Source organism: Larus michahellis, chromosome 13 (genome assembly GCF_964199755.1).
Source record: "Larus michahellis chromosome 13, bLarMic1.1, whole genome shotgun sequence".
In the NCBI taxonomy this organism is placed as follows: Eukaryota; Metazoa; Chordata; class Aves; order Charadriiformes; family Laridae; genus Larus; species Larus michahellis.
In genome coordinates, this window is record NC_133908.1 from 4,580,452 (window position 1) to 4,605,986 (window position 25,535).

The window sequence follows — 25,535 nt, forward strand, 5'->3', positions numbered from 1 at the left end:
GGTTTTATACGCATAGATTCCGATGATGAAGGTAGGCCTTTCCCACCTCCCTTCTTTTTCCCTGTAAGACAACAGCGAATGTTAAGCCTCTACTGGGACTTTTTTGCTGCTGTTGCGTAAGTTGTAGCATTTCATTGTGTTATCAACTATTCTAAATGCATCAACACTCTAAACTGGGTAACAGCTTCTCATCACAACAGTAGACAAAGTGGAAGTAAAGTTCCCCTCATTATTAAGAATATGGACTCTGTCAAACACTTCAATGTGCGTACAGTGGTCCCGCTGTCTGTTCTGGCATTCTGTTGATCATTAGGATTACAGAGAAGAGAAAACTGGAAGTGTGATTTGAGGAAGCACAAGACATATGTGTTGCATTGAACAGCAAAGTCTGTGGAATTGATGTGCCAGATCATCTCTAATAAGTACAAATTTGCTGTTACAATTTATTTAAGATTATCTGAATGAAGAAGCCAACTTCTTTGAAGTTTTGTGTAAGAAGCTTCTTTTGGGACAACAGGAACACCTGGTAGCTTGTATCTTTCTTAGCTATCGCCTTTTTTAGACAGAACAATATGTAAGTTTATTCATTTCTTAATTAGCTGAAGAAAATAGACATGTTCATCTCTGTTTCAATATAGTGCTGAGATGCCCATGCCAGTATTGTACGCGCTATCTATGATTGCTGCTTTGCTTTAGAAAATTTCTATCAATGGAATGCTTGGGGCATACTCTCCTCAACCCTTGTTCCAACTGTTTGCTGGTTTATAGAACGCAACGGTAAGCTGATGGCCCCAAACTGCTTCAGCTCTAGAAAGGAAATGTTAATCCAGAATCGTTCATTCATTCATCTAGGAAGTCTCTGCTAAAGAAACGTGTGGAAGAGTCAGCCACCACTCACATCTCAGTTAACCTCTCAGCTAATTTTTTTTTATGGCCAGTATCGATTCAGTTTTTCACTAATTTATGACCCAGCATAGAATAGTTCATGTTATATGTTCTGTGTGGACCTCCTATCTTCTGTATACTATTAATATATGAAGGCTACAATATCTCACTGTGCTCATTAAGCTTGAATCTCCATTGTCTAACACTAAGTGGAGGTAGCTATTTATATTTGGGGGAAAAAAAGCTGTAAACATTTCCTTTGCTTGGCAGCATTTTGTAAACGCTTTGCACAGGTGTAAATGTTTTCTGTTACATTGGTTTGGCTAACACATGAGACTCATTTTCATCGGGGTGAATCTTTTCAACTTAATCTTCATTGTGTTCTGTGCGTACAATATGTTAACCCAGGAAAAACGGAACAGCATTTTAGGGGCACATCTTGAAATTTTGGTGCTGTATGTGTATATAATCCCAATGACACCATTGGCATGATACCAACACAAGTGTAATGGACTGTAAGCACTATCTCAGCATCTCTTCTCAGACAAGTCAGCCACCTTATTGTGTTTGCCCCACTTTGATTTCACATAAGTGCTTAATTGCTAATAATAAGTAGCAGTATAAATACAAATAATACCATATTTATAACTCAAAGTATAATGAACATATTAGAAATAACAAATAATTATATATTCTTGTAAACATAGATGTCAGGTTTGTAATATTAGTAAGTGATAAAAATGCAGTAATTCACAATTTAGAAATACACCTTTTTTTTAAATGTAAGGAGGAGAAGAGGGAGTGTGATGATGTGAACACCATAAATGGTTTTATTTGCTCTGTCTTCATTTTGCATACTCTTTAACTTCAGTCTTGTCCTTTCCCACAGTTGCTCTCTGAGAAAGTCAGGGAACAAGAAAAAAAAGATGACCTTACAGTCTTTCGCTCCTGTTTACACCAGTGTCTTGATTCCAAGCTTCCCCGGAGCAAAAAGGTATATTTGAAAGCAGATTTATGTCTTGCCCTCCTTGGTAGGACATAAACGGAGTTCACAGCAACACAAACTCATATCATAGAATCATATGAATGGTTTGGGTTGGAAGGGACCTTAAAGATCATCTTGTTCCAACCCCCCTGCCCTGGGCAAGGATATCTCCCACTAGACCAGGCTGCTCAAAGCCTTGTCCAGCCTGGCCTTGAACACTTCCAGGGATGGGGCATCCACAACCTCCCTGGGTAACCTGTTCCACTGCCTCACCACCCTCACAGTAAAGAATTTCTTCCTAATATCCAATCTAAATCTACTCTCCTTCAGTTTGAAACTGTTGTCCCTTGCCCTATCGCTCCACTCCCTGATAAAGAGTCCCTCCCCATCCTTCCTGTAGGCCCCCTTCAGGTACTAGAAGGCTGCTATAAGGTCTCCCCAGAGCCTTCTCTTCTTCAGCCTGAACAACTCCAACTCTCTCAGGCTGTCCTCATAGCAGAGGTGCTCCAGCCCTTTGATATCGCATATACTTAGAGCTGCTGTTCAACTGGTAAACACGTATCCTAAGAATTTCAGGAGTTTATGGTGAAATAGTCTGTCTTTACTAATAGCAATTGTTAATTTCTAACTTTAAATGATGGAATCCTATGAGTTACTGAAAACTCTGTATGTGTGCATGTACACAAACACACATCATTTGCCTTGTTGATCTTCACTCAGCAAATTCTAAGTTGCATAAAATTTGCTTATGTGGTATAGCTTTCAAGATCAGGCTCATTTTAAGGAAAGGCTGTCAAAATTAAAATTTAATTTGCCTAGTTAAAAAAAGTAGGCCTATGAAAGAGAGGGAGAAGACGGTGTGTGTACCTTGTACGCTTCTATATATTTTGTATTAGTCACTAATACATACTATCTGTTCTGTTCTAAGTTCATTGACCTAATTGCTCGCCAAAACTGTCTTTATATAGTTTATGTTTGCACGTGGAACAAGCTAAAATGCCAAAGATAATCTTAGTTCAGAAAAAGATGGGTCTGACATTTTAAACTCACACACTGCTTTTACTTAAAGGCAAAACTTAAAAGCTACTGTAGAATTCGAAAACTGTAAGAATCCATATCGTAAGGGGATAAATGCTGGAATCCTCATAGGTATGAAAGCACTGAGCATGTCACTGAGATGACTTCATTGAAAACTTCACATCCAAAAATATACTTTCAGGATTCAGAATTATGTATCAACATTACAAAAACCTTGAGAGATGTCTAGAATTCACTGGGACAGTGAAAAAAAATCTGCTACAGAAATGCTTAGATGTATCTACTTCAGCCAACATAATGCCAGTTTGACTGTTTCCCTGACTCTGTAGTATAACATATTTGTTTCTCTTTGCAGTGAACATCTCTTCCGTCAGCTGTGCGCCATACACTGGCTTTTGGAAGCTTTGACTCTTGAATCCAACGGTTCTATGCGTTCTATATTTACCTGTTGGAATCCAGCGTATGTGCACAATGCATGATAGTAGATGGAATAAGGAGTTTGGGATCTTTTGTCCTTTATATATTGCTGTTTCTCTTCTTTGAAGTAATAACTATTTGAGTGAAATCTTATTAATTCTGTGCCATGCAACATAAACAAATTTTGCATTGACTTTGCCTCTGTGCAGTCAGCAGGAAGTTGTACAGTCAAGTCAGTGGCACAGCATGGTCCTCTGTTATTGCAAGTTGTAGAACCAGGAGAAAACACCGAGCTATCCCAGCCAAATTTAGCTGTGTTTTCTTTCCTTTTTTTCTTCTGGTTAATAATTATGCACATTAAATACCTGTAGTAATATATGTATGTATATTCCCATAGCCTTCCCTTGGAGGCTTATTCCAGTGAACTCAACAGGAATTTCAGACACGTTATAATTACAGAACATAGACAACTATTAAGTGATGTCTAGTAGCTGGTTTCAGTCTATCAATTATGTATGACAGTGATGGGTACTTGTAAAAGAAGCATTGTTTCTGAACTTTTATACTGTTAAAAGTAAATATTAATTTATGTTCTCAACCTTTTTAGTCAATTAATCATGTTGACGTAACACGTATTTAAATTATTCATGAGTGTGTGGGAAAACCGTGAACAGTTTATACTCTGATTTGCAGGGCAGAGCTCTTCAAAGCTGTTTGGTTTTGTCTGTATATTCTCAGTCAAGACAAACAGTGCCTATGTATAACAGAGGTGGCAGAGTAGCATTATATAGAATTACCTGATAAATTGGAGAGGAGAATCAATCCAGTGTCTATTGTGGATCGGTTTTTCACCCCGTTACATATGAGGACCAACTAGTAGACTGGGATAAGAGAAACAATTTGTCACCAAGTCTCAGAGATATACACTGAGAGCAGAGTATAAATGTGTCAGGCTCTGGATTAATTTCCAGGTTCGGAAGCAGTGCAGTCTCTTGTTGTATACTTCCTTCTGCTCTCTGCTGCTGTCTTCAACCACCACTCCTCTCCCTCAGTGCGATTTGAACTGATCTGCATGCACACATACTTCATTACACAGTAACTATGAAAAATTAGGCTTACATTTAGTACACTTAGATCATATAGTCTCTGTCTGCACAAAAAGATATTTTTTTTTTAGTGTCGTGAAGGAAGCAAACTTGGAACACATCTGCTTTGTAAAACCTTTGATCAGATGTGGACTGAGTGATAAATGAGACTCCCTCAGTAGTGACCCGTTATACCACAGCTGCAAGAACTGCAGCTTCCACATTTGCCTTTGTCAACATGATGTAACATTTAAACTTTTGGACCAATAGCGGTCTTCGTTTAGCCAATAGCTATAAAAATCAAACTTGTATGAATCTGCTGTCATTTCGATCTGTGAAATCTTGCTATACTGGACAAAATGCTTCAGTACTTGCCCAGAGGAAGTTGAGAGCATAGTCTGGCCCAGTACATGCGTGATAATTTGTAGAAGGGCAGTGCTTTCTTTAGGTGGTTCTTTACTTGTGACTGCAACTTAGTCATGGCTTATACACCTTGCATTGTCTTTTCATTTCTGATAAGGAAAGATATACACCATAGTAGCAGTCAGCCACCATTTACTATCCATTTATTGCATTTCTTAAAAGAACTCTCGAAATGGAAAACTAATTAAATTGTTTTCACTTAGGGACCCTGGTGGTTATAAAAAAACAGCGAAAGAAATCGAAGAGGAAAAGTTAGCAAAGTACATGTGGGATCTCTTTATTACAAACACAAAGGTAACTTCATTGTTAATTTCTTCCTTGGGACCTAATCCAGCTTTTCCAGCATTTGTTTTGTTGCTTGATTGAACTCCCTGATACCACATTTTATGCTCTGGATCTTGTGACTGCAGAATACTTGTCTCTCTAGGTTTTGAAGAATAACAATTTGATACAGGTAATAGGAAGAGCAGTATGTAGGTGACTGAAACTGTGGCCTGGTCTTAGTGATAACTACTGATGTGGGAAGAATAAAATATTCAGCTAAAACATAACTAGACTCTTTTTTGCATTTACCCCCTTTTTTTATCACTGAGTCATGTAGAAGTACTTGTTCACACAAATTTTTCAGTCAAATGGGGATTTCAGACTGGAATCCTGGAGGCCTTATTCTAGTAAGTTCTAGTCATGATTTGTTTGGTTGCCTTTTTACACAGAACTTAAAGCTAAATTTGGAAACAAATTCCAAATGTTGAGGCCTTTAAAGAAAGCAGGATTCACTTGCCACATTCAAAGCAAAGGCAAGGAAAGGACATAACAAGCAATTCAGATGAAAGCCTTTTAAAAGAGGAAAAAAAGTTAATACTTGAGAGGAAATTAAACACTAGAAAATTATCTGTAACACTTGGTAACTGTTTTACTATCTTTCTGAAACCACAGAAAGACTTTCTTTTTGAAACTGCTGAGGTGACTGGAGGAAAACGAAGGGGGAATGAGTGACGCTTAGGAGTATAACTAAGAGAACTCAAAGAACCAATGGGTTTCTCAGTCTGTAGCACATCTTACGTTTTGGTCTTCAGCAGTTTGCTTAAGCTTTTCGTTCCTTGTTGTGCCCCCGATAAGGCTAAATTAAACATGTTTTGTGAAGTGCTGTTAGAACCATGGGTGAGGCACTCTTAGAAATACGAGCTGTTGTTACATGCAGGTTATTTGCGCATGTTATTTTTCAACACCTGCAGCTTGTATTCTCATGACATAAAATGATTCAATATAAGATTACGATTTCTGTTGGGGAATAAGCAGCAAAAGTGAAACTCTTAAAAGACAAAGATTGTGTTTTTATGCAAATATTCTTCCTTCTGTTAGTAAACAGAGAGGGAAAGTCAGCAAGTCACATAAATAACAGTTACTTCTAAATAGGAAGCTTTCTGATTTTTCCATGCAGTCCTACCAGTTCTCTAAAGTCAGGTCCAAATGAACATGAGTGGAAGAAACCAAAGTGCATGTCAGTCTTAATGTGTCTTTCAGCATTTGCATTGGTGAGGCTTTTATTTTTTTTCCTCCCTGAATTAATGACAATTTCCTTTCTTTTTATGCTAGTATTACTTGAAGACTGCTTTTTGTATTTGATATGAAACTTCTGGTGGACATATTCAGGGGCACTTACTTTATAATACGTATTGTTCTGATTATCAAGTCTGCAGAATTCAGTCTGCTTTCAGACTTCAGTTTTACATTCCTGACACAGGAAATTTGTTTGCCAGGTTATTGGGTGTTGGGAGGAGCCCTGAACATTTATCAAACTGCTTTAACCTATTCTTCCGTGTACATGAGAAGGTTGCTCTGTTACCAACCCTCTCTTCAGCTGCAGCGTTACTTGTTTACAAATTAGCTTAATCTGTTGGCATTAATGCTATAGCAGAGGAGTATTGAAGAAAGATAACAAAATGAAGGAGGTCCTACCCAAGATATCACTAGTTTTTTTGAAGAGACTGGAGAAAAATCTATAAGGTTACAGGAGGACCAGAAGGATCTAATATTGGAATTAGTTATAGAAATATGATTCTTTGTTGTCAAGTTGCTATAGAAAACCCCTCTGTCCTATTAATTTCTTCTTCTATGTACAGAAAAGCACATGGAAAGCACGAATCGGTGCACTTAGGAAGATAAACAAGACATCTGTTCCAGGCATCTCTCAGCTTAGCTGTCAGTCATCTCCTGGAGGTCAAACCCCTCGTGGCAGTGAACCTTCCACTGTACTTTGCTCTGAAGACAATGTCAAGATTAATGTAGCTTCATCTGATGCTATGAGTGAGTCGGCACAAGCTAAAGAACAACGACCTCTTTTCCCCTGTAAGTTACTTTTCTTGACTACCAATATCAAATGGATTTGCTTTCAGTGTTACAAGAGAGAACCTTGCCAAAGACACTACTGCAGGTACCAGTGTATTTCTCTTCAGGCGCGTGGAAATTTGTACAAGTCTGTGCCCTCCCCATTAGCAAATTGGTTTAAAGACGATATATTCCCATGTGAATATTAAGTAAGAGTTTTAATTAAAATTGAGTTACAGCAGTTGTATAATCAGACTGTCATCCACATCTGTAAGATCCAACAGGAGGTGAAAACAGTGAAACTGTTCTCTGCTGTAACCAGCTGATCCACTGTATACGTATCTGTGTAACTTAGGGGGTTCTGTTTAATTTAGCGGTTTCTTACTCTGTATTTCTCCCATCAGGGATTACCTGCACTTGGCAGACCTGACAGAATAGTCTGTATCTGTTAGCTCTGCAATGTGTTTCAGTACAAAGCTAGGTAATCTTGTCTTTTCCCTTCCTTCTGGGTAAAGCTGGACCAGAAAAGCACATTAGCATTTAGTACTGCTAATTGTCTTTTAATTGGTATTTATATTATCATTATTAGGCTGACATCATGCTCTGCTAGACTCTCAATTATCACTCAGGAGGAGCTCTTTTGGAGTCATTTGGGATAGTTCTGTGAATGTTCAGTAGCTATCAAAAAAGCAAAAAGAACCCTAAGAATGAAGTGGAAGACAAAGCACAAAACCTGTTACGCAAAAATACAAGTGTTTTATATGTGCCTCTTCAGTTCTAGTCCTTCCAGTTCAGACAAGCAGGTATCAGAAGTAGTAAAGTTTGGGGGGGAAAAAAGTGGTGAGGTGTGTTAGAGGTACAGAATAGCTTCCATATGAGAACGAATTAAACAGACTAGGGCTCTTCAGTACAGAAAAGAAATGGCTGAATACAAGGTTATGGCAGATTTCTGTAATATCATGAAGTACGTGGAAGAAAGTGGTTAGAGAGTAGTTATTCACAACTTACCTTAACACCAGATTTATGGAACACCAAATTAAATTATTGGTCAGAAAATTTAAAGCAATGGGAAGTGTTTTCACGGAATATGTGCTTAAACTTAGGAACTCATTTCTACAATATATTGCTGGAAGTATATTCAAGTCCAAAACCAATTAAATGAATAGAAGAAAAGACAATTAATTGCGTTTAAATGTAAAGGAATGGACGCATTCTCTGGGTCTGAAAGACCTTTAGGTTCAGACTGCCAAAAGCTGGGTGGCTATATCAGGAAGCTTGTGCTAATATCATATAGTACCTACACAGCTGCTGCTGTCCCTGGCACTGAGCACAGATGAATAGCTTCCTATGACATGAATAAGAGTAGTGGAGAATTCAAAGCTATAATTTCAAGTAATTTGTTTACAGATGTAAATGAACAATTGGTTTGTGTGTGAGATGAGATTTGAAAATAATTTTGAGATCTGTAACGGCTGTGAGCCTTCATTTGCTGTGGGACATAAAGAAATGTCTTGTAGTATGTGTGATGTAGGGGAAGGATGTTCAGTGTACCCTTTGGAACACCGTCACATGATTGCCTGTGATTTCAAGGGACTGGCCTGAGTTACAAGTCTGCTCCTTTCGAGTATTATGTTCCTAGCTTTAAAAAATATGGGAAGTTAGTCTCTGCAGGGCAGCTCTGTAGCAAAGGTTGGATTCTGTAATGAATTCTGAAGCTGCTAGAATCATGTTTAATCCAGGATTCTGCTTATAGGATGCTTCATGGATAAATTAGAAATGGATTACAAGTACAGCTGCCTTGTAACCTTATACCCCAAATACATGAAGCTTCATGTGATTCATACAGACATAATTTTGAGAGCAAACACAACCCTAACCTACACGTATGCATATATATGTATATATTTCAAAAGTGTGAAAGGGATTCTGTAGTAGGCAACTAATCAGTAGATACAACTGAGTGTGTCTATTACCAAAAGATTTCTTTTAAAGAAAGAACTCATAACTTAATATAAAGCCTTTTGTACAACTGTAATTTAGGTGCTGTTGTTCGGGGACAGCTGCTGTAGAATGCTTATACGAATTTGATTTTTCAGTACTGTTGGCTGTGTGAGGACCTCTACTAGTCCAGTTTAAATGTTACATCATGTTGACAAAGGTGCAAGTGGAAGCTGCAGTCCTTGCAGCTGTGGTGTAACAACAGGTCACTGCTGAGGTAGTATCATTTATCATTCAGTCCACATCTGATCAAAGGTTTTACAAAGTTGATTAGTGTTCTAAGCTTGCTTCCTTCACCACATTAAAAAAAAAATATCTTTTTGTGCAGACAGAGACTATATGATCTAAATGTACTAAATACACACGTCTTACATTTATAAATTCACAGTATAATATTCTGTACTTCTAACAAGTAGAAATAGTTTGTGCTGTTATTTAACACAGCCAACATTCAGCAGTCGTTTTCTGCGATATTCTGGGGCGCTTCACAAAAATGTAGGAAAAGGACCTTTTGAATTTGGGGATTACAACTTCAAGGTTTTGAGTGCTCAGTAAAATGTCACTTATTACAATGTAGGACATATTGAGCACCTCAGAGGATGACTTACAATTTGGCAGCTTGTACTAGGATTTTTAATAACTAAGTGTGACAGTTGTGTTTTTTACTGCATGAGTGATTAGAGGGAATAATGCAGAGAAGATGGCCGTCTCAGTGTCTCTCCAGGGGTTTGGCATCAAAGCAGGAATGAAACAGCAGTGGGAAAGGAAACAGAGATGTCCATTTGAAGGAAACGTGAGTTAAATTGGCTTTCCAGGTATTCAAGGGAGAGGAGAATATACGTGTTCACATTACAGTGGAAGGCAGAAAAAGTAAGAGAGTGTTATTAGTGAGAGAGAGAGAGATCTGCTCAATGGAATGGTGCATAATCTGGAAACTACAGCAAGTGAAAGGCTACTTGAGGACATGTCTTAAATTTTAGTGGATGCTGATAAGGAGACACAGAAAGGCAATTAGATACCTTTTGATGTTAAACGTATTAAATTCCATATGACATTTAAAAGAAGAATGGCAAAGTGATACGATAGACTTGAGATGCTAACAGCACAGTACAGGAAGTGAAAATTGACTTTTTGCATAGTTTTTCCAAATCTACTATTTTTATAAGCATCCAATGTAAAAAATATTTAGTATCTTCTACTAGATGGTGGGTTTTTTTCACAGCTGAAAGACCAAAGCTTATGTTTTAAGAAGTGGTTAATGAACTGGGTGCCTTCATATTTGGGTATCTATCTTGAAACCTCTTTAAAAATTTTGGAAGAAACTTTAATTTTTACAAATACTAAATAGCAGGTTTCTTTAGAATGTCCCATTCAGGCCAGCATATATGGCATCCTCTGCAAGGAAGAGAGGAATGTACTATTGACTTGGCATGTTTTTACAGATTTGGCTTTTTCATCAGCTCTACAGAAAGTCAACCAGATAACACATGAAGAGGTGTCAAAAGAGGTCCATAAAAGAGATGCTATGGTTAAGAAGACTGGAGTGCAGCGGTACGTTACCTGAATGACTAGGAAAAGCAACCACTCAGGACAGAGCTTATGCTTCCACCGCTCCCCAGGCTCCTCTCCCCGCCCCCCCCCCCCACCCCGAACAACTGAATTCAGCATTCAGTGAATGCAGATGACATTTACGGTTTTTGGCATGGGTAGACAAACAGCCCATTTTACAGCTGTGCAAGCAGCATGTATTTTCTTGAAAATGCCCCATGAATCTTGCCTTTGCAAACAGAAGATACCTTATGCTCCAGCAACTTTGTAGGAAAAGTGATGTTCTATCTTATTCTTGTAGAATTGCTTCTGTTTCTGCCATTGCATTTTTCAGTAGTCTCTCTGTAACGTTTCCAGCTAAGCTTCTGTTAGATGTGTTCCCTCATTACTCAGTTCTGTGGTGGCTTCCACAGCTATAAGATCAACATGACAAACCATTCTTACAATTAGAATTTGCTGAAGCATTTTTTCCCCCTTGAGTTGAGGTTGAGAGAAATAAATTTTGTACCTGGATGGCTCCAGCAAGTCTGTAATGTTAAGAATATTTTTTCAGAACCTGTAGAATTTTTCACGTTCTGGGGAAGGTATACAGTATGCTACTTTAAACCTTGTTGTGTCTTACAGTTTGTTGCCAGTGGCTCGGAAGAATTACGGGGTAAAAATGTCATTCATTAAGGACCAAGAGAGTGTAATATCAAGAAAGCAGAAGCCCAGAAGGCAGAGGTAAGGGTACAAATATGTTTTTGAAGCACATTATGTGTTTTATAAACTCAGCTCTGTATGTGGAAAGCATTTGGCATGCAAATGTCAGAGAGCAATTTTGTTACATGAGACCCGAGCAGGCCAGTAGTGCATTTCAATGCAATGCAAAGGCACTTTCCTAGAAGGATGTGACTGCAATGAAAGACGGTACAAATCCAAATTTAATATACTTTACAAATATTTTCTTATTTATAAAATTCTTTCATAAACTTGATGAATTAAAAAATCCACTGAAAACTATATTAAGTTTGGATTTTGACTGAGAATAGGAGACTCAGAATTTAATGTGGGCTCACATGGTTGTATGTTCTGAGCAACACAGGTGCTTACTACAAAATGGTTACCACAAGATGTTAATTTGAGTTTTGTGTTGTTTTACTTGCAGCTGCTATATCAGCTCTTTCATTAAAAGCAAATCTAACTTGTGTGCCGATATGAGGCAAAAGTTCACAGCAGTACGTGAAGAAGCAGCCTGTTGTTTACATGATACTCTAGAGTGCCTTGAGAGGTAGGAAGAGACTGTTTTCTCTTAAAATACCCCACACATTGCTCCTCACCAGATTTAGGACTTGTCTTCAGGCCTTTTAAATATGTGTTTATAATGGATTAAAGAATGGATTAAAATAAGAATACAGGGATGATGATACAAAGTTTTATGACTGTCCATGTACAAAAAAACATATTACAGGTTAAATGTTCACAGCACTGTTCTGGGATATTTCTGAATGACTTTTCTGGAAATAGTTTTGCTAAAAACATTGGATATATTTACTTTGGACATTGTAGTCCTTTTCACCCAAAGACAGAACAATAAATTCAGTCACATACAACCTATATCGCTGTCTAGAGTTTTCAGTTCAGAGATCACTGTATTGTTCTTCAGCATTACTTTGACTTCTCACAGTAACAGTTGCAATGTCCTCTCTTAAGGCCTTTTGCTAGATCAGTGACATTTCTACCTTGTTGACCAGCTGAAGCCTGTCATCCTGTTCCTTTCAGCCAGAAACATTAATCTGTGATGTTTGTGCATATTCTTTTGTCTCAGTCAGCATCAGACCTGAGATCCTTCTCTACATTGTGGTTCTGGAGGGTGTTATAGGCACAGTTTGTTTTCCCCCCTCTTCCTTCTTCTTTCTATTCTTCTGTTCCATTTTGTACTTAGATTTTTTTTTGTGTGTGTGTGCCCAGAGCTTTCCTTATCTGGAGCTAGGTACTTGTTTTTGTCCCTGAGCAGCTGCTGTGACTGCATAAGGAACTAGTCCTTCCATACTGCAGGATGCTGGAATGATAAGGCAGATGAAAACTTACTTGCAGCTATTTTACCATTCTCCATACAAAGTGTATTCTATTTGACCAGCATTTGGAGATGAAACCTCAGTTTGGCAGGATATAGTATAAGTAATTTATTGGAAAACAGATGTTTATTTTTGTTATAACCCAGTAGTACTTTTTGTAGGAATGCATATGACCCCAATCTCTGGATCAAGATTCTAGCTCAGGTCACTCTATTCCACCTCTTTTCTGTTGTGCTTTAAATAATATTTTACCTTAAATCACTGCACAGTATTCTGTTTGTTTTCAAGCAGTGGATACCTGATAGAAAGCAGAGATTGAATTTCAATTTACCTGTTTTGATTATGAAGTTTGTTTCTTACCTACAGCTCAGAGTTGTTTCAAAACATAAACACTTCTAATATATCTGTAGAAATATGAATGTATGCAGGACACTGGAAAAGCAAAAATTGCTATTAGTGCCACAGACTGAAGATGCAATGTCTTCTTCACATTTATTGTTTTCTGCCTTCCTTAGTATCTTCCCAGTTAACTATGCAGAAGTACGATAATGTTTAAAACACGGCTTTAACTTTTAAGGTGCCTTTTTTTTTTGTAGGAAGCAGGAAGAGCGATGTTGTCAAAAATACCAGGCTTTGAAACATTTGACGTATTTCAGAAGAGACATGGAAAGAATAAGACAGCTGGGCATGAGACCCAAAAGAGAACCTGGTGAAGATGGACTAAACTGGTAAGGAGGCACAGAAGCCCTCAGTTCAAATGAGATTGTCAGCATCCCAGAGTTGTGTTTTAGTACGAAAAAACTTTTTTTCTTTTCCTTTTTTTTTTTTTCTCCCCAAAGCAGACTCTCACTAGAAACCATTAAATCAGTTGCTGGAAATGCAGGCTTTCCAAACTGGTAGTAACAAAAATGCAGATATGATCTCTAGGAGCAGATCTCAGCCTGCTCAGCAAATAGGTTAATTTGAAATGGTAAGAATGGGGATAATGAAGAGTTCCTTTCCAGTAATATTGGGCAAAAAGCACTCCTTGCATTTGCACACACACCCCCAAGTGTGCAGCTTTATAGGAGATCTCTTCCACCAGGAAGTATATAAAACACACTGTACCCTGAAGATGAGAGATACTGTGTAAATGTACATGGGTTAGATTCATGACTTCTTACTGAACTGAACATTTACAGTATTAAAACTGATGGCAAAGGCAGCTTTGACTCTAGCCATCCATGTTAAAAAGAAAAATATTTTCCCTGCCAATGTTTGAACTGCACATGGATAACACTGCAACGCTAACAAGGGCAAGCAGAGTAATCACCTAAATGATTCCCAGTACAGCAATTCTGCAGGTTACTAGTGGTTTATGTTTGAAAGGATATTAGCTGTATCCAGTGATCAGCTTCCAGATACACACTAGAAATAGCCTACCAGAATACCTCAGCAAGCTCACAGTGTGTTCCCTACTGCCCTGTCCATGAGATCTCCTTGGATGTGGGATTACAGAGTATGCAAACTGCATGGAATGTTTGTCTTTTTTTTCAGCCAGCCCTGTTTCACTCTCCTTGATAGTAACCCTTCTGCCCTTCATAATTTGAGATAATGAAAAGTCCATTTCTAATCTCAGGTCCAAAGTGCAGGTGGCCCAGGACACATCAGGAACACATCAGTTATGCATTAATGAATTAACCTAGTCTTGGTCTATCTATCAGAATTCCAGTTTTAGTTGTCAAACATATATGCTCCAGCTGTCCCACAAATTTAAGATCTGGCACCTAAATAAGCCCTGAAACTGGAGTGGATGGAGTTTTGTTTTTATACTTAGTTCTGCGAGGAGAAGCGTTGATTTGGACAAACCTCTATGAATATAAAGGCGACTATACCAATATGGCTTTTTACTTTTCCCCCTATGCAAGAATAGTACTACAAGTTCACTGTTGCTTCATATGAAAATAGTGCTTCCCTAGTGAGGAGGCTGTCTTGCTTTGACTATGCCAGCATAGTTAGACGAGTTTAGCTTTCTGTGCCAGGCCTGCTGTGCAAAGCACTATCCACCAGGGGAATGAAGAGTGAAATCTCTGACAAGGCTGGGCAACCCCCTTGTGGAGACACAAGTCATGACAGAGAAATTGCTTTTACCATACCACTTGTTTCATTTACAATAGGGCCTCTTTTTCCCGTACCCTTGCAAACACTGCCTTGCCCAGAAAGCTGAATCACAGTAGGAACGCTTTGCTAGTATATGCTGTCAGTCTAGTTTTCTTATCTCTCTCGTGAAGTGAGAAAACCCCAAAATAATATAAAATACGAGGAATGCAGTACAAAAGTACGCTAAGCATAGCTTCCTTTCTCAAATAAAATATCCTAATGTACGGATGGGTTATAAAAGGCCTGTGTGTGACAAGATTATGGTAACCTGGGTAATCTAGCCACTGATAATGAGTTGACTGCACAGCCATACCCATACCAGCAGTGTACTACTGAGTATAGAACTGGCCCTAGTGAAGATGAGAACCTACGTGTTTCCTTTTTTACTGGTTTAAGGAGGAAGTTTCTCACCCCTCTCCTACTGTCCCAGTAACGTGTATCCTAAATTGGAGGGAGGCAGCATTTCTTGCTTGATGTGTTGCCAAATTCTCAGCCCTTGGCAATGAAAGCCACAGCACACCGTAGTCATGCACAGTCTAGAAAGGTTTGGAACATCAGTCTTCAGAACTGTCAAAGCCGCACTGCAGAATTTATGCAGAACACTAAAAAAAAAAGTAGTCTTTTCACAAGAGTTTTATTTTTATTGTAATGTGTAATTCTCCTTCTGAATCTCTATATTCAGAGTGAAATGGTAAAGACTGCGTGTTACAGCACACTTACATCAGTGACTTTTATGACAGCACAGAGAGAGAGGAGAATGATGATAGCACAGGGAAAAGGGATAGTAAAGAGAATCCGAAAGTGTGTCAGATCAGGGACTGATTGCACTGGAAAATCCGTAGAGGCTAAACAAAATAAATAGAGAAAAGATGAAGAGGACAAATCTGTAGTAAAATGGAAACATTTGTTAGGATTTTATTATTTCCTTACATACCCAAGTTTATCATCCAAAATTTAAATGAACAATGAAGAAGCATCTATTTCAATGCCCTGCAAAGGGAATTGGTGCACAAGTCCAATAAAGTAAAGCTCTTTCACATTATTCACTCAGAGTTACACTGAGTATTGCATTCCCCAAAGAGCCATTTTTTTCCTGCGGAAGTTATGGAGGCAGTGAAGTGGCAGAAATGCCAGGCAAACCCAGAGTTATTAATCAGATATGCATTTGTTCCCATGGCTTCTCTTTTATTGCTCTTCTTTCTGCTAAAGGTTTCCTGTATTGCTTGCCAGACTCCCAGAGTCTGTGAAAAGTGACTGTAATGTACAGAAAATCTTAAAGAAACTGGAAAAATATGGCAAGACTCCTGACTTGAAAATTCCTCCAGACACCTTTCTTAAGGCTCTGGCTGATCTACAGGTGTGGGAGCTGTGTTCTCCAGAAATTGCTGCAGCTGTGGAGGTGAGATGAATCCAGTTCTTGATTCTCTGTGTGATGAGGGTGGGAAGAGCAGGCACCTATGGGTGAAATTCATGCAGTGGAAAGTTACCAGATGAAATCATTTAGGATCTCACTAAATGAAGATGCTGTTATTCACCTTTTACAAGGCACTTTGAACTCCTCAGAAGAAAGATGTTATGACAAGCATTGGATTATTAATCAGTATCATCTTAATAGGATGTCATTGTTGATTTATTTACCACCACAGTGAAAGTGACATCTGTCGTAAATTGTTAGGATACTTGAAGAGAAACATTAACTTCTTGTGCCCTGAAAAGGCCTGTCATTCCCAATAGTTACATCCATGAGCTATTCAAGTGTTGTATTACGTCACTGATCCAGGATCTCAGCAGATATCTTTGTTTTGCTTCAGTAACGTTAAAAAAAAATCTGCTTCTCAAGATGTTAAGTGGGGCTCAGTTCTTGTAGTTCTAGAAGCAACTGGCAGAAGAGGAAGGACACAAGAAAGAGAAAAATATATTTAGAATGTATACTGCTATGTAGTCCAACCAGGTAACTAACTTACAAAAAATGGCAATGATGCCACCTTGTGGTTTTTGTTCTCATCACAGTTATCTCCCCTAATTATAAGACCAACAGAAATTTCTGAGAGGGAGCAGGTTATTGTGCATCCTGCCTATGTTGAGTGTTATCATACCTTAAAAAAGCAAAGATTTAGCACCCAAGATGTCGAGATCAGATTACCTGTATTTTCTTGATGTCTCATAAAAATAGCCATTCTGTCTTGTGCCCTAATTTGCATAGTCACTAATGAGAGAGGCAGCCTTGCCTTGATGTTCCATATATAAGCCTCTTTTGCCTGCTGGTTTTAGATCTATTTCTTTGCTGTTTCCATTCTGTTCCCTTTTGCATTTTGATCCCTCATATCAGTACAATAGTAATAGAGAAAAACATGTGAGCATAGCTGAATCTCCTATCTATTTATTTATACATCTTTCAAAAATAGCCATAGATGAAGGAGGACCCTGGTGCTCCTTCTGACTGGAATAGATAAAGGAAATTGTTGTATTTTAGGAGCAAGAAGAGCATTACTTGAATATGACCTGGCTAACACTGATAGACATTCCAGATGAAGTTCTTAGTTAACTTCAAGTTGCTTTAATGTATGTACTGCAATGGTAGGTAGAAGACAGCTGCAAGTTTAAAACAGAAAAACTTGACTTGGAAGGATTTGGGATATAAATTGCAATGGAGATTGTAGCTTTCCTTTTAATTCATTTTAGAGCATATCCAGCTGTTCTGAAAGTTGCATTAAAAACGTTTTGGTGATATAAAACACTATACTAACTGTTTGCAGAAGCCATTACGTTTGTTTTGTTGTTACAATGCTCATAGTTTCCTATAGGTTATTTCTCTCTTACATATAAATCAAAAGCTCAGGAAAGAACCTTTTTCTGTTTCAGTTTGTACGTGAAAATATTGTGCAGATGCCAGAAGAGGATTTCAACGAGTGGTTTCAGACAAGAGTAGCCCCCCTCAGTGCAGAGTCCTCCACTTTTTAATCAAACAAGACAGATGAGATGGTTTCCAGCTACAACTGTCTTCAAGCAAAAAAGTACCACGTGTTGAGATCTGCCTTCAAGGAAGACTAGGGAAGGGGAGGTAACTTCAGGAAGTCCCACTGACCACTCTTGCACAACTGAAACTTGTCCCTCTACGGTGCTCTGCTAGCCGCAGTTGGCCATAGAAAATAAAAGCTAAATACTGTTGCTTCTTCCTGTATGAAGTCTTGGGCTCACCATCAAATTTCAATCTCATCTAACTATGCAGGATGAAGACTGAGTTTCTAATCACAAGACAGGTCGTTTCTTCAGATATTCCTCTAACAATACCTACAGTATAACAAGCAGCTACCCAGTACAGATATACTGATTGCCATAAATAAGTAGCATTGTCTCTGCCCTTCATTTTAACCCTCCTTCATGAAAAATATCCCAAGCCCGGGATAGTTGTGAGCTTTAAGACAATTCCTTTTTTTTCCTGCATGAATTCTTTTTTGTAATTCAGATGTTTTATTTTTGCATTGAGTTTATTCTGTAGTTATTCTGTGATTGAGTTAATTCTTGCCTTATTAAAATCAATATTGAAAAAACAAGCATCTTTAGATGCATTTCACAGATTTTCACCTGAAGATATGTTTTTCCCCAATTACATTAGCGTATGTTTGCCATTGCTCTGCTGGGTAAGACAGTAGAATGACACCCCTGAACTTACAGACAGTGATAAGTACATGACCTTTGTGAACCTGTCTGGGCTTAACTGTATGTTTCGTGGTGGGTCACAACTGCTGGGTGATGGAGTCAGCAAGCCAGTGACCTTTTAAGCTGATGATCTTAATGAGCTGCTTACCTGCCTGGCAAAGCTTCCAGAGGACCCACTGGCGAGAAATGCTGTTGATCCTTCAGCCGTGATAAGGGGAAGCAAGGCCGGCTTAGGGTCCAGGTGAGTACAGTGACCACTGATGTATACAATATGTTATTGATTAATGGCCTTATTTTGTCCCCCTCCCCCCATTATCAAGAGAGAAATGTTTTTCAGGAAAAGAGCCAAGAACACAGATCTCTTTGACTTACAGCCATCAGAGAAAAGCAAGCTCTTAAAGTTCTGTTAAACTCCCACCTTTCTCATTCTATGTGGCAGTGATAAGCTAGCACTTGTACAGGTAGTGAAGCTATATTTTCCCCTGCCCAGGCTTTTCTTTCCCTCTATCTCAAAATCCAGTGGCAAGCTTCCCTCCAAAATTCTGTAGGATTGATCTAGTGCCCAGTGAAATCGGTGGCATTGCTTCTGCCAGATGAGCAGGATGAAGTCGCATTCTGACCTGTGAGACCTCAACTCTGCTGTTCAATGTATTCTTCCATTTTGTCTAACTTCCTTGCAGCCCTCCATGGGTTTTGAGAAACCTCAATTGTGCTGTTCTTTTGGGATCATTTCACCATGATCTGAGTCAAGTTTCATTATCGGTGCTGTTGTGTTACCCTATGGTAACAGCTGATACTACATGCAAACAAAAAGAACTCTTAATTTAGCATCTTGGAACCTCCTGGTTGAACTGTGGTTACACATGGTGAAACCTTCGCCTTGGTCCTTCCTCACTATATGAAACTGCAGATAAAAGGTTGTGAGTTTTCCTTACGTATAAGAAATGGAAACAAAGGGTCTTGTCCTCAGCTGGAGTACATGAGCAATCCTGCCAAAATCAAAACTTTATACCAGCCAACTGTGTGACCTAATGTGTCTGTCTGCATGTAAGATGAGATGATTGTGCCAAGTGTAATTAGCTAATGTCTGAGCAGCTCTTTGAGGTCCCAAAGCAGGATGCCAATGCTGAACGTTAGGGTCTCTAATGTTTTTGTGGGATTATGAAATATCTTGTGTAGGATTCTGTTTGACAGTGGTTCTTCTCTCTCCTAGTGCCACCAGGTAACAAAAGGGACTCCTCTAGAAAGAAAATAAATCCTCTTTTCTCCTCCTGTGGCACCAGCCTAATGAAAACTGCTGCTTTGAGGTGGAGAAGAGCTCCTCTGGAGCAAAATAGTGCCTTCCCTTTTGCTGCTTCCTGAGAAAGCTACAGTTTCCTCATGTAAGATCCTCAACCCTATTCAAGTGTTTGTTTGCCAGTATAAAGGACTGAAACAGTACAAAGATGTTAGAGGTCCATACCCAGATAAGAAAAGACTTGGGCTCTTTAAAACTTTTGGGTTTTTTCCTGCAGACCTCTTGAATTCTCCCAAATACTTCCATGAACATCTCTCAATCTTCAACTCACTGCTTCAGTAGACCCTTGCAAGGTGGGTTCAAAGTAACCCATTTGACACATTGGAGATGGGATGTACCAAGAGTCCAAGCAATTTGCTAAAGGTTGATATAGTGCGTGGTAGAGCTGCTGGATTAGTGTTCTGTCCACTCATCCTTTCTCCCATTCTGTTACGGTATTTTACAATTTCAGCTAATGGGCCAGTCATTCGCAAATTCCATTAGTCAAAACAAACCTTGCGAGCTTGGGTTGGTCACTTGCTTCATGCAGCAGAGGGATGTTTGGGGGATTCAGACACTGAACTCACAGACAAAGAATCTTGATCCTGTTTCCCACTGCCTGATGTGTTCCCAGTATCATCCATACCCCACCCTCCTCAGATTACACCTCTCTGAAACTGAAATAAGAACATTTTTGTGGGTTTCACTAGAAGCAGGGGAGAAAGTTACTGTTGCATGAGAATTGCTTAGATATTAGGCTGACAAGCGTTACAGGAAAACTCATCAATTAAAGTAATAAGTAATACCTCTCCCACTATTCACCCCTCCCTTCCACTTCACAATGGTTCTGAAATTGTCATCCCTACTCTTTTCATAGGAAAGATTTCACTGTGGTAGAAAAGAAGTCAACCATCCTATTATATTAACAACAATACTCCCACTGTGTTTTATATTGGACATAAAAAGCAGCATATTATAAAGAGGGATTGTAAAATAAACACTTCTGTCTCTTGGAGACAGGCTGTTTTATTCTAAATAAATGTCACAATCATTGTATGGGTATTCAAAAATCGGGATATGTCTTTCTAATTGGAATGACGGCTTTATGTATCAATACTTTGTTCTGCTGTCTTGAAAATTAATTGCACTTTGTCAGCATGTTAAAGAGATGCAACTATATTTGGCCTTGCACATTAATAACAGCAATTTGTTTTGCTAAGTTTTAATAAATATCACTGTTGTAGCATTGCAGCTCCAGCTCCTATTAAGGTCAGTAGAAAGTTTCTTATTGACCCTGTTGAGCATTGATTACTGTAAAATCAGAATAGGTTGTTGTGACAAGTGCAAAGGCCGATCTTGTAACCAGCAGCTCAGTCTTTTTTTTCTTTTTTTTTTTTCCCCCAAGGCACTAACTGTAGCTATACGTTTTGTTATGCAGCAAGCCTACACTAAGCAAAATAAAAATACATTTCCCAGTAGAAAAGCTGACCAACTACTGACAGAAAGGGGTCAAAGAGGGGGGGAAAAAAGATGTGACAGAAGGAATGCAGCTGGGAAGGATTCTTAGATACCCCAACCTTAATTTCCGATCTCTGGTGAGATTTCTTCTCATATGTCTAAAAGCAGCTTCCTAAGAAGGATGAGTGCTGGACTTGTATGAAGGGCATGTGGTCATTGATCTGGACAAATCCTTCAGTTGTTCAATAGCAGAGAGGTTTCTGTACTGACCCATTTGTCTTGCTGAAGTCCGCATCCTACTTCTCAACCTACAGACATTCCTCTTTCTGGATGCTAAAAGCTTAGAGGTGCCTTCGAGGGGCATTTTGCTGGGAAGCATGTCTCAGTAATGATTTAGTACTGTTAAGGGCTGGCTTGTGGAAAATATCAGAGCTGTTTTGAATCATCAAAGTAGAAATAATGACCCCGGATGTAGATAGACTGTTCTTCATCCACTGCCTGGAATGTAATGAGTGGAAGTAAAGCTTAATCTTTCCTACTTTGTCTGTAACTGAATCACACCTTTGAAAGTCGTAGCAGGCTCTGTGTCAGGGAAGGTGACCTTAACCAGCCCACCAGGCTCATCATTTAGAGAAGCTGGAAGAACAGTTTTTGGAAGCAGACGTCTTCCCCTCTCCACTTCTGTTATAACCCACACAAGGGTCAGCATGGCTTGTTCCATGCCTCAGTTCTTCTGGGTAGGAAATGTAATTTCTTCCTATTTTTACATTTGCAGCCCGGTATTTGGGTGTTTGTTTTTCCTTAACAAAACCTTGGCTTTCTTGATTTAACTGAAGCTGAAAGAAATCAATGTCTAACCTCCTCCTGAAAAGATCATAAACAGCTGATTGCAAGAAGCTGAGAGGACATATCAGGGCCTGAAACACCCTGAAATTGCCTTGTTTCTTGTACTCTTAATCATCTGTCGTTGGCCAATGTCAAAGATGGGATGTAGATACATTTTGGTCTACCTGAGGCTTTTGTTTTATGGCAAAACTGGAGAGGGAGGGAAGAGTTGAGACTGTTGGGTAATAGTCCAACATACCAGTGTCACTGTAGCACATTTGAAGTTGTATCTGTCTATTCATCAGGGTAACAGCAAGCAGAAAGGATATTCGTTCAGGAGCCCTTTCAACAGTGAGAAGTGAGGAATACTCCTTTGTTGCTGGGCTAGAAGGGCACGGAAACTGCAGCATTCACCCCATTGAACCAGCAACTAAGTTCCATGTTTTGAGGATGCCACTACAGCTGACTGTGACTCTCTTCCTCTTTGCAGTAAGTGGCCATTTCCATACTAAAGCAAAGTCTTAAGAAATAAAAGTCAGATCCTAGCTTATTCTGCAGTCAAGAAGGGAAATAAAGGGTGTATTCCACTGGAAGGGAAAGAATTTGCTCTCTCACAAAGCAAAGCAACTGTAAAGCTAATTCTTTCCCATCAGAATACGCCCTCCAAAGGAGCTGGCATGCTGTAGCTGCACAAATCTGCAGGTTTTATACTGATTACTGCATCAGCCCCACGCGATTACATTATTTTCAATGGTGTCAGTCCTGATTAACGATGTCTGTTTTCATGATTCTGATTTTCCATTGTTGAACTAGGCTGTTGCAGTGCTTCTCACAGGGGCAGGATTAGACCCTAAAGTAGGGAAAGGCTGAAAAAGAAAGCCTTTTCTCTTTGTTGACGTGTCCTTTTTTTTTTCTGGCAAATGGTTGTTTCTTTTCTAAATGACTTATATGGCTTTTTATTAGGGTGGCTATATTTTACTACATTACACTGTAAATTTTACCCAACTATATGTGATGGATTTAGTCATTGTGTTGTAAATTGTAGTGGATTTTTAAAAGAACTCATCATGGTTGACAACTGGGGCATCTAATTTATTTCTAGTGCCAGATTACAATAACAGTCATTAAAACGTTGTCTTGCACAGATAGCTTATTAGAGCATTTCTCATAATATTCTAACAAATACTTGCGTTTAAGAGGCCATTTCCTACCTATGGTTGTTCAAACCATGTTTACAAAGTAGGGCAAGTTGCAGCTAAGGGAAATACGTATGGTCTGTAATGAAAACTTTGCACAAAAAGTGTGGAGGGAAGATTATAATGTCCAACTGTTCCCATTTGTTGTAGGAAAAGAGGAAGAACTGTGACCCATATAATCTAAGTGGCTGAGGTAAAAATGCCAAAAAAGCAAGCTTTTGTTCTTGGGCGGGGTGGGGGGAATATATGTACTTGTAAAAAGAATCCAGGACATGAGCAAGGGCTGAATATTATTCAACTTTTTAACAAGCCCTCTCCAAATTCCACAAGAGAATTACTAGATTTTCTCATGCAGGAGTATAAAAAGAAAATACTGGAATTATTAAACAAAATAATCATTTAGTATGGAAACTGTGTGAGGGATTCTCAATGGGCAATCAGACTTCTCCATCATAGGCAAGGAACATTAGCCAGATAGTCTTTCTCTACGGTTACAGCCCCCTCTATAGCTAAAGGGGGCGAGAAGCCCTTCACCCACACAGGAATCCAGAAGTACCTATACCCACGAAGAACTGCAGAAGCAGTTCTCTTGCTGTTAGCTATAGAGGGGGCTAAGAGAAATCACCTGGCTAGAAGTACATGGATAGCTCAGTCTTCTGAGTAGCCCGCCAAGGGGCATTTTTTCTGGGACAGTATTGCATCTGGATTTTTGACAGCTGTGGAGCATAGCATGGCAATTCTGTCCCAAAATAAAACATCTGCATATTTATCAGTCTGATGTGCTGGTGTCTATCCAGTCAGGAACTTTGTCTGTACTGCAACTTGACTTGACATCGCAGGACAAAACTGAATGCTGAGTTTATATATTTGAACAGGTTTTTTTGAATTGTGATAAATGTAATGTATAAATTAGGAAAACAATCATGTCCTATTATGTCTGCATCCAGGTTATTTCCTGGTGGGTTTCATATCCCAGAAACAGTGTCTCAGCTGCTTGTTTCCCATTAAATGATCTCCTGAAGTAATAGTTAAATGAGTTCTGGGCCATGTTCACCAGTGTGCTCTAGGCCACTGTAATTACGTTGAAATAAAGGTGGAATGGCATTGATCAGTCAGATCCAAATTTGATAACTGTTCAAATTACTGTATTTGGGAATCCTTAATGAGAGAAGAGTACATGTGTATATGGGTGAGAGGAGAGATGGTTCCTATGGGATATGCTACACAGTGGAAAATTGCTAAGTATATTAATAATTTATAGCACAATTAGTATTCAGATTATTCCACGAGTTCAGATCTGAGTCCAGATCCAGACTTTCCCTAATGGGTGCATTTAGCCTTTTGGTTCAAGCCCTACCCTACTTGTAAGTAGCCTAACTGACCTAGTCCAGCCAAAGAACGATATAGCCGTGCCTGTGTTTTGGGATTCATCTCCCCTAACTTTTAATCCTAAAGCATGCAAGCTCACTTTGGGTGCATTCCTCTCCATGTGGATTGTAAAGGGAATTTGACTTAGCTTGAGCTGTGATGCTCTCTTTTCAGATGGTTAAAGTGAGGTAAGATAAACCCTGCCGTTTCAGTGCTGCAGAAGGACTGCCACAACAGACTGTCTCGTCAGTCACAAGGAGAAAAACTTCCAAGAACATGAACTCATTTGCAGGGAAATGGAACGCTGAGATAAAACAAGGGCTTCTTACAGCACAACACAAGTCACCCAGCACTGAGCAGATGCCCGTTGCTGTCTGAGCTGGTGTAACAGATCCTTTAATGTTGCTATGTGCCTAAATCAGATAGGTCAGAAGCCGAGAGATAAAATGGAAAAGGACAGATCGTGAAAAACATTTAAACACACGTGAAGATGTCTTTATGTGCTAGCAGGTTTGCACGGTCAACTTATTTATTGGCTTCAAATTATGATAGTACTTCAGAAGGTATCAGCGAATGAAAAAAACAATCTCAGACTGTGAAGGAAGCTTTCATTTTTATCTGAACATTTCCCTGTTCACATATTTATTTACCATGAATAATTTACCCAAGTTAACAGCTCATCACAGACCTTTGATGCTTGCAAAGCCACAGCCCACAGTTACAATCCAAAATGAAAAATAACCCTATACGGCTGCAAGGGTAAAATTGCAAAGTTATATTTAAACTAAGAAAAGCATTTCTCTAACAATACCTATTACAGCATCAGCGTACACCAATCCCAGTGGTGGA

The 25,535-nt window shown here is 39.0% G+C and overlaps 2 protein-coding genes across 2 annotated transcripts in view; both read left to right on the forward strand.

Moving 5' to 3' along the window:
• CCDC60 (coiled-coil domain containing 60) overlaps positions 1–13,858 on the forward strand; it is a 57,664-nt gene extending 43,806 nt beyond the window's left edge. Inside the window, exons 5-12 of the mRNA XM_074606169.1 lie at positions 1,775–1,879; positions 3,264–3,368; positions 5,037–5,127; positions 6,957–7,182; positions 10,602–10,710; positions 11,332–11,430; positions 11,855–11,977; positions 13,361–13,858. Coding sequence (XP_074462270.1) covers positions 1,775–1,879; positions 3,264–3,368; positions 5,037–5,127; positions 6,957–7,182; positions 10,602–10,710; positions 11,332–11,430; positions 11,855–11,977; positions 13,361–13,496 — 994 coding nt within the window. The 3' untranslated portion in view covers positions 13,497–13,858. The remainder of the gene's footprint in view (positions 1–1,774; positions 1,880–3,263; positions 3,369–5,036; positions 5,128–6,956; positions 7,183–10,601; positions 10,711–11,331; positions 11,431–11,854; positions 11,978–13,360) is intronic.
• A 4,006-nt stretch (positions 13,859–17,864) lies between these two features.
• TMEM233 (transmembrane protein 233) overlaps positions 17,865–25,535 on the forward strand; it is a 31,208-nt gene continuing 23,537 nt past the window's right edge. The window contains exons 1-3 of the mRNA XM_074606170.1: positions 17,865–18,804; positions 19,777–19,945; positions 22,428–22,611. The gene's annotated coding sequence lies outside the window, so the exon portion shown is untranslated. The remainder of the gene's footprint in view (positions 18,805–19,776; positions 19,946–22,427; positions 22,612–25,535) is intronic.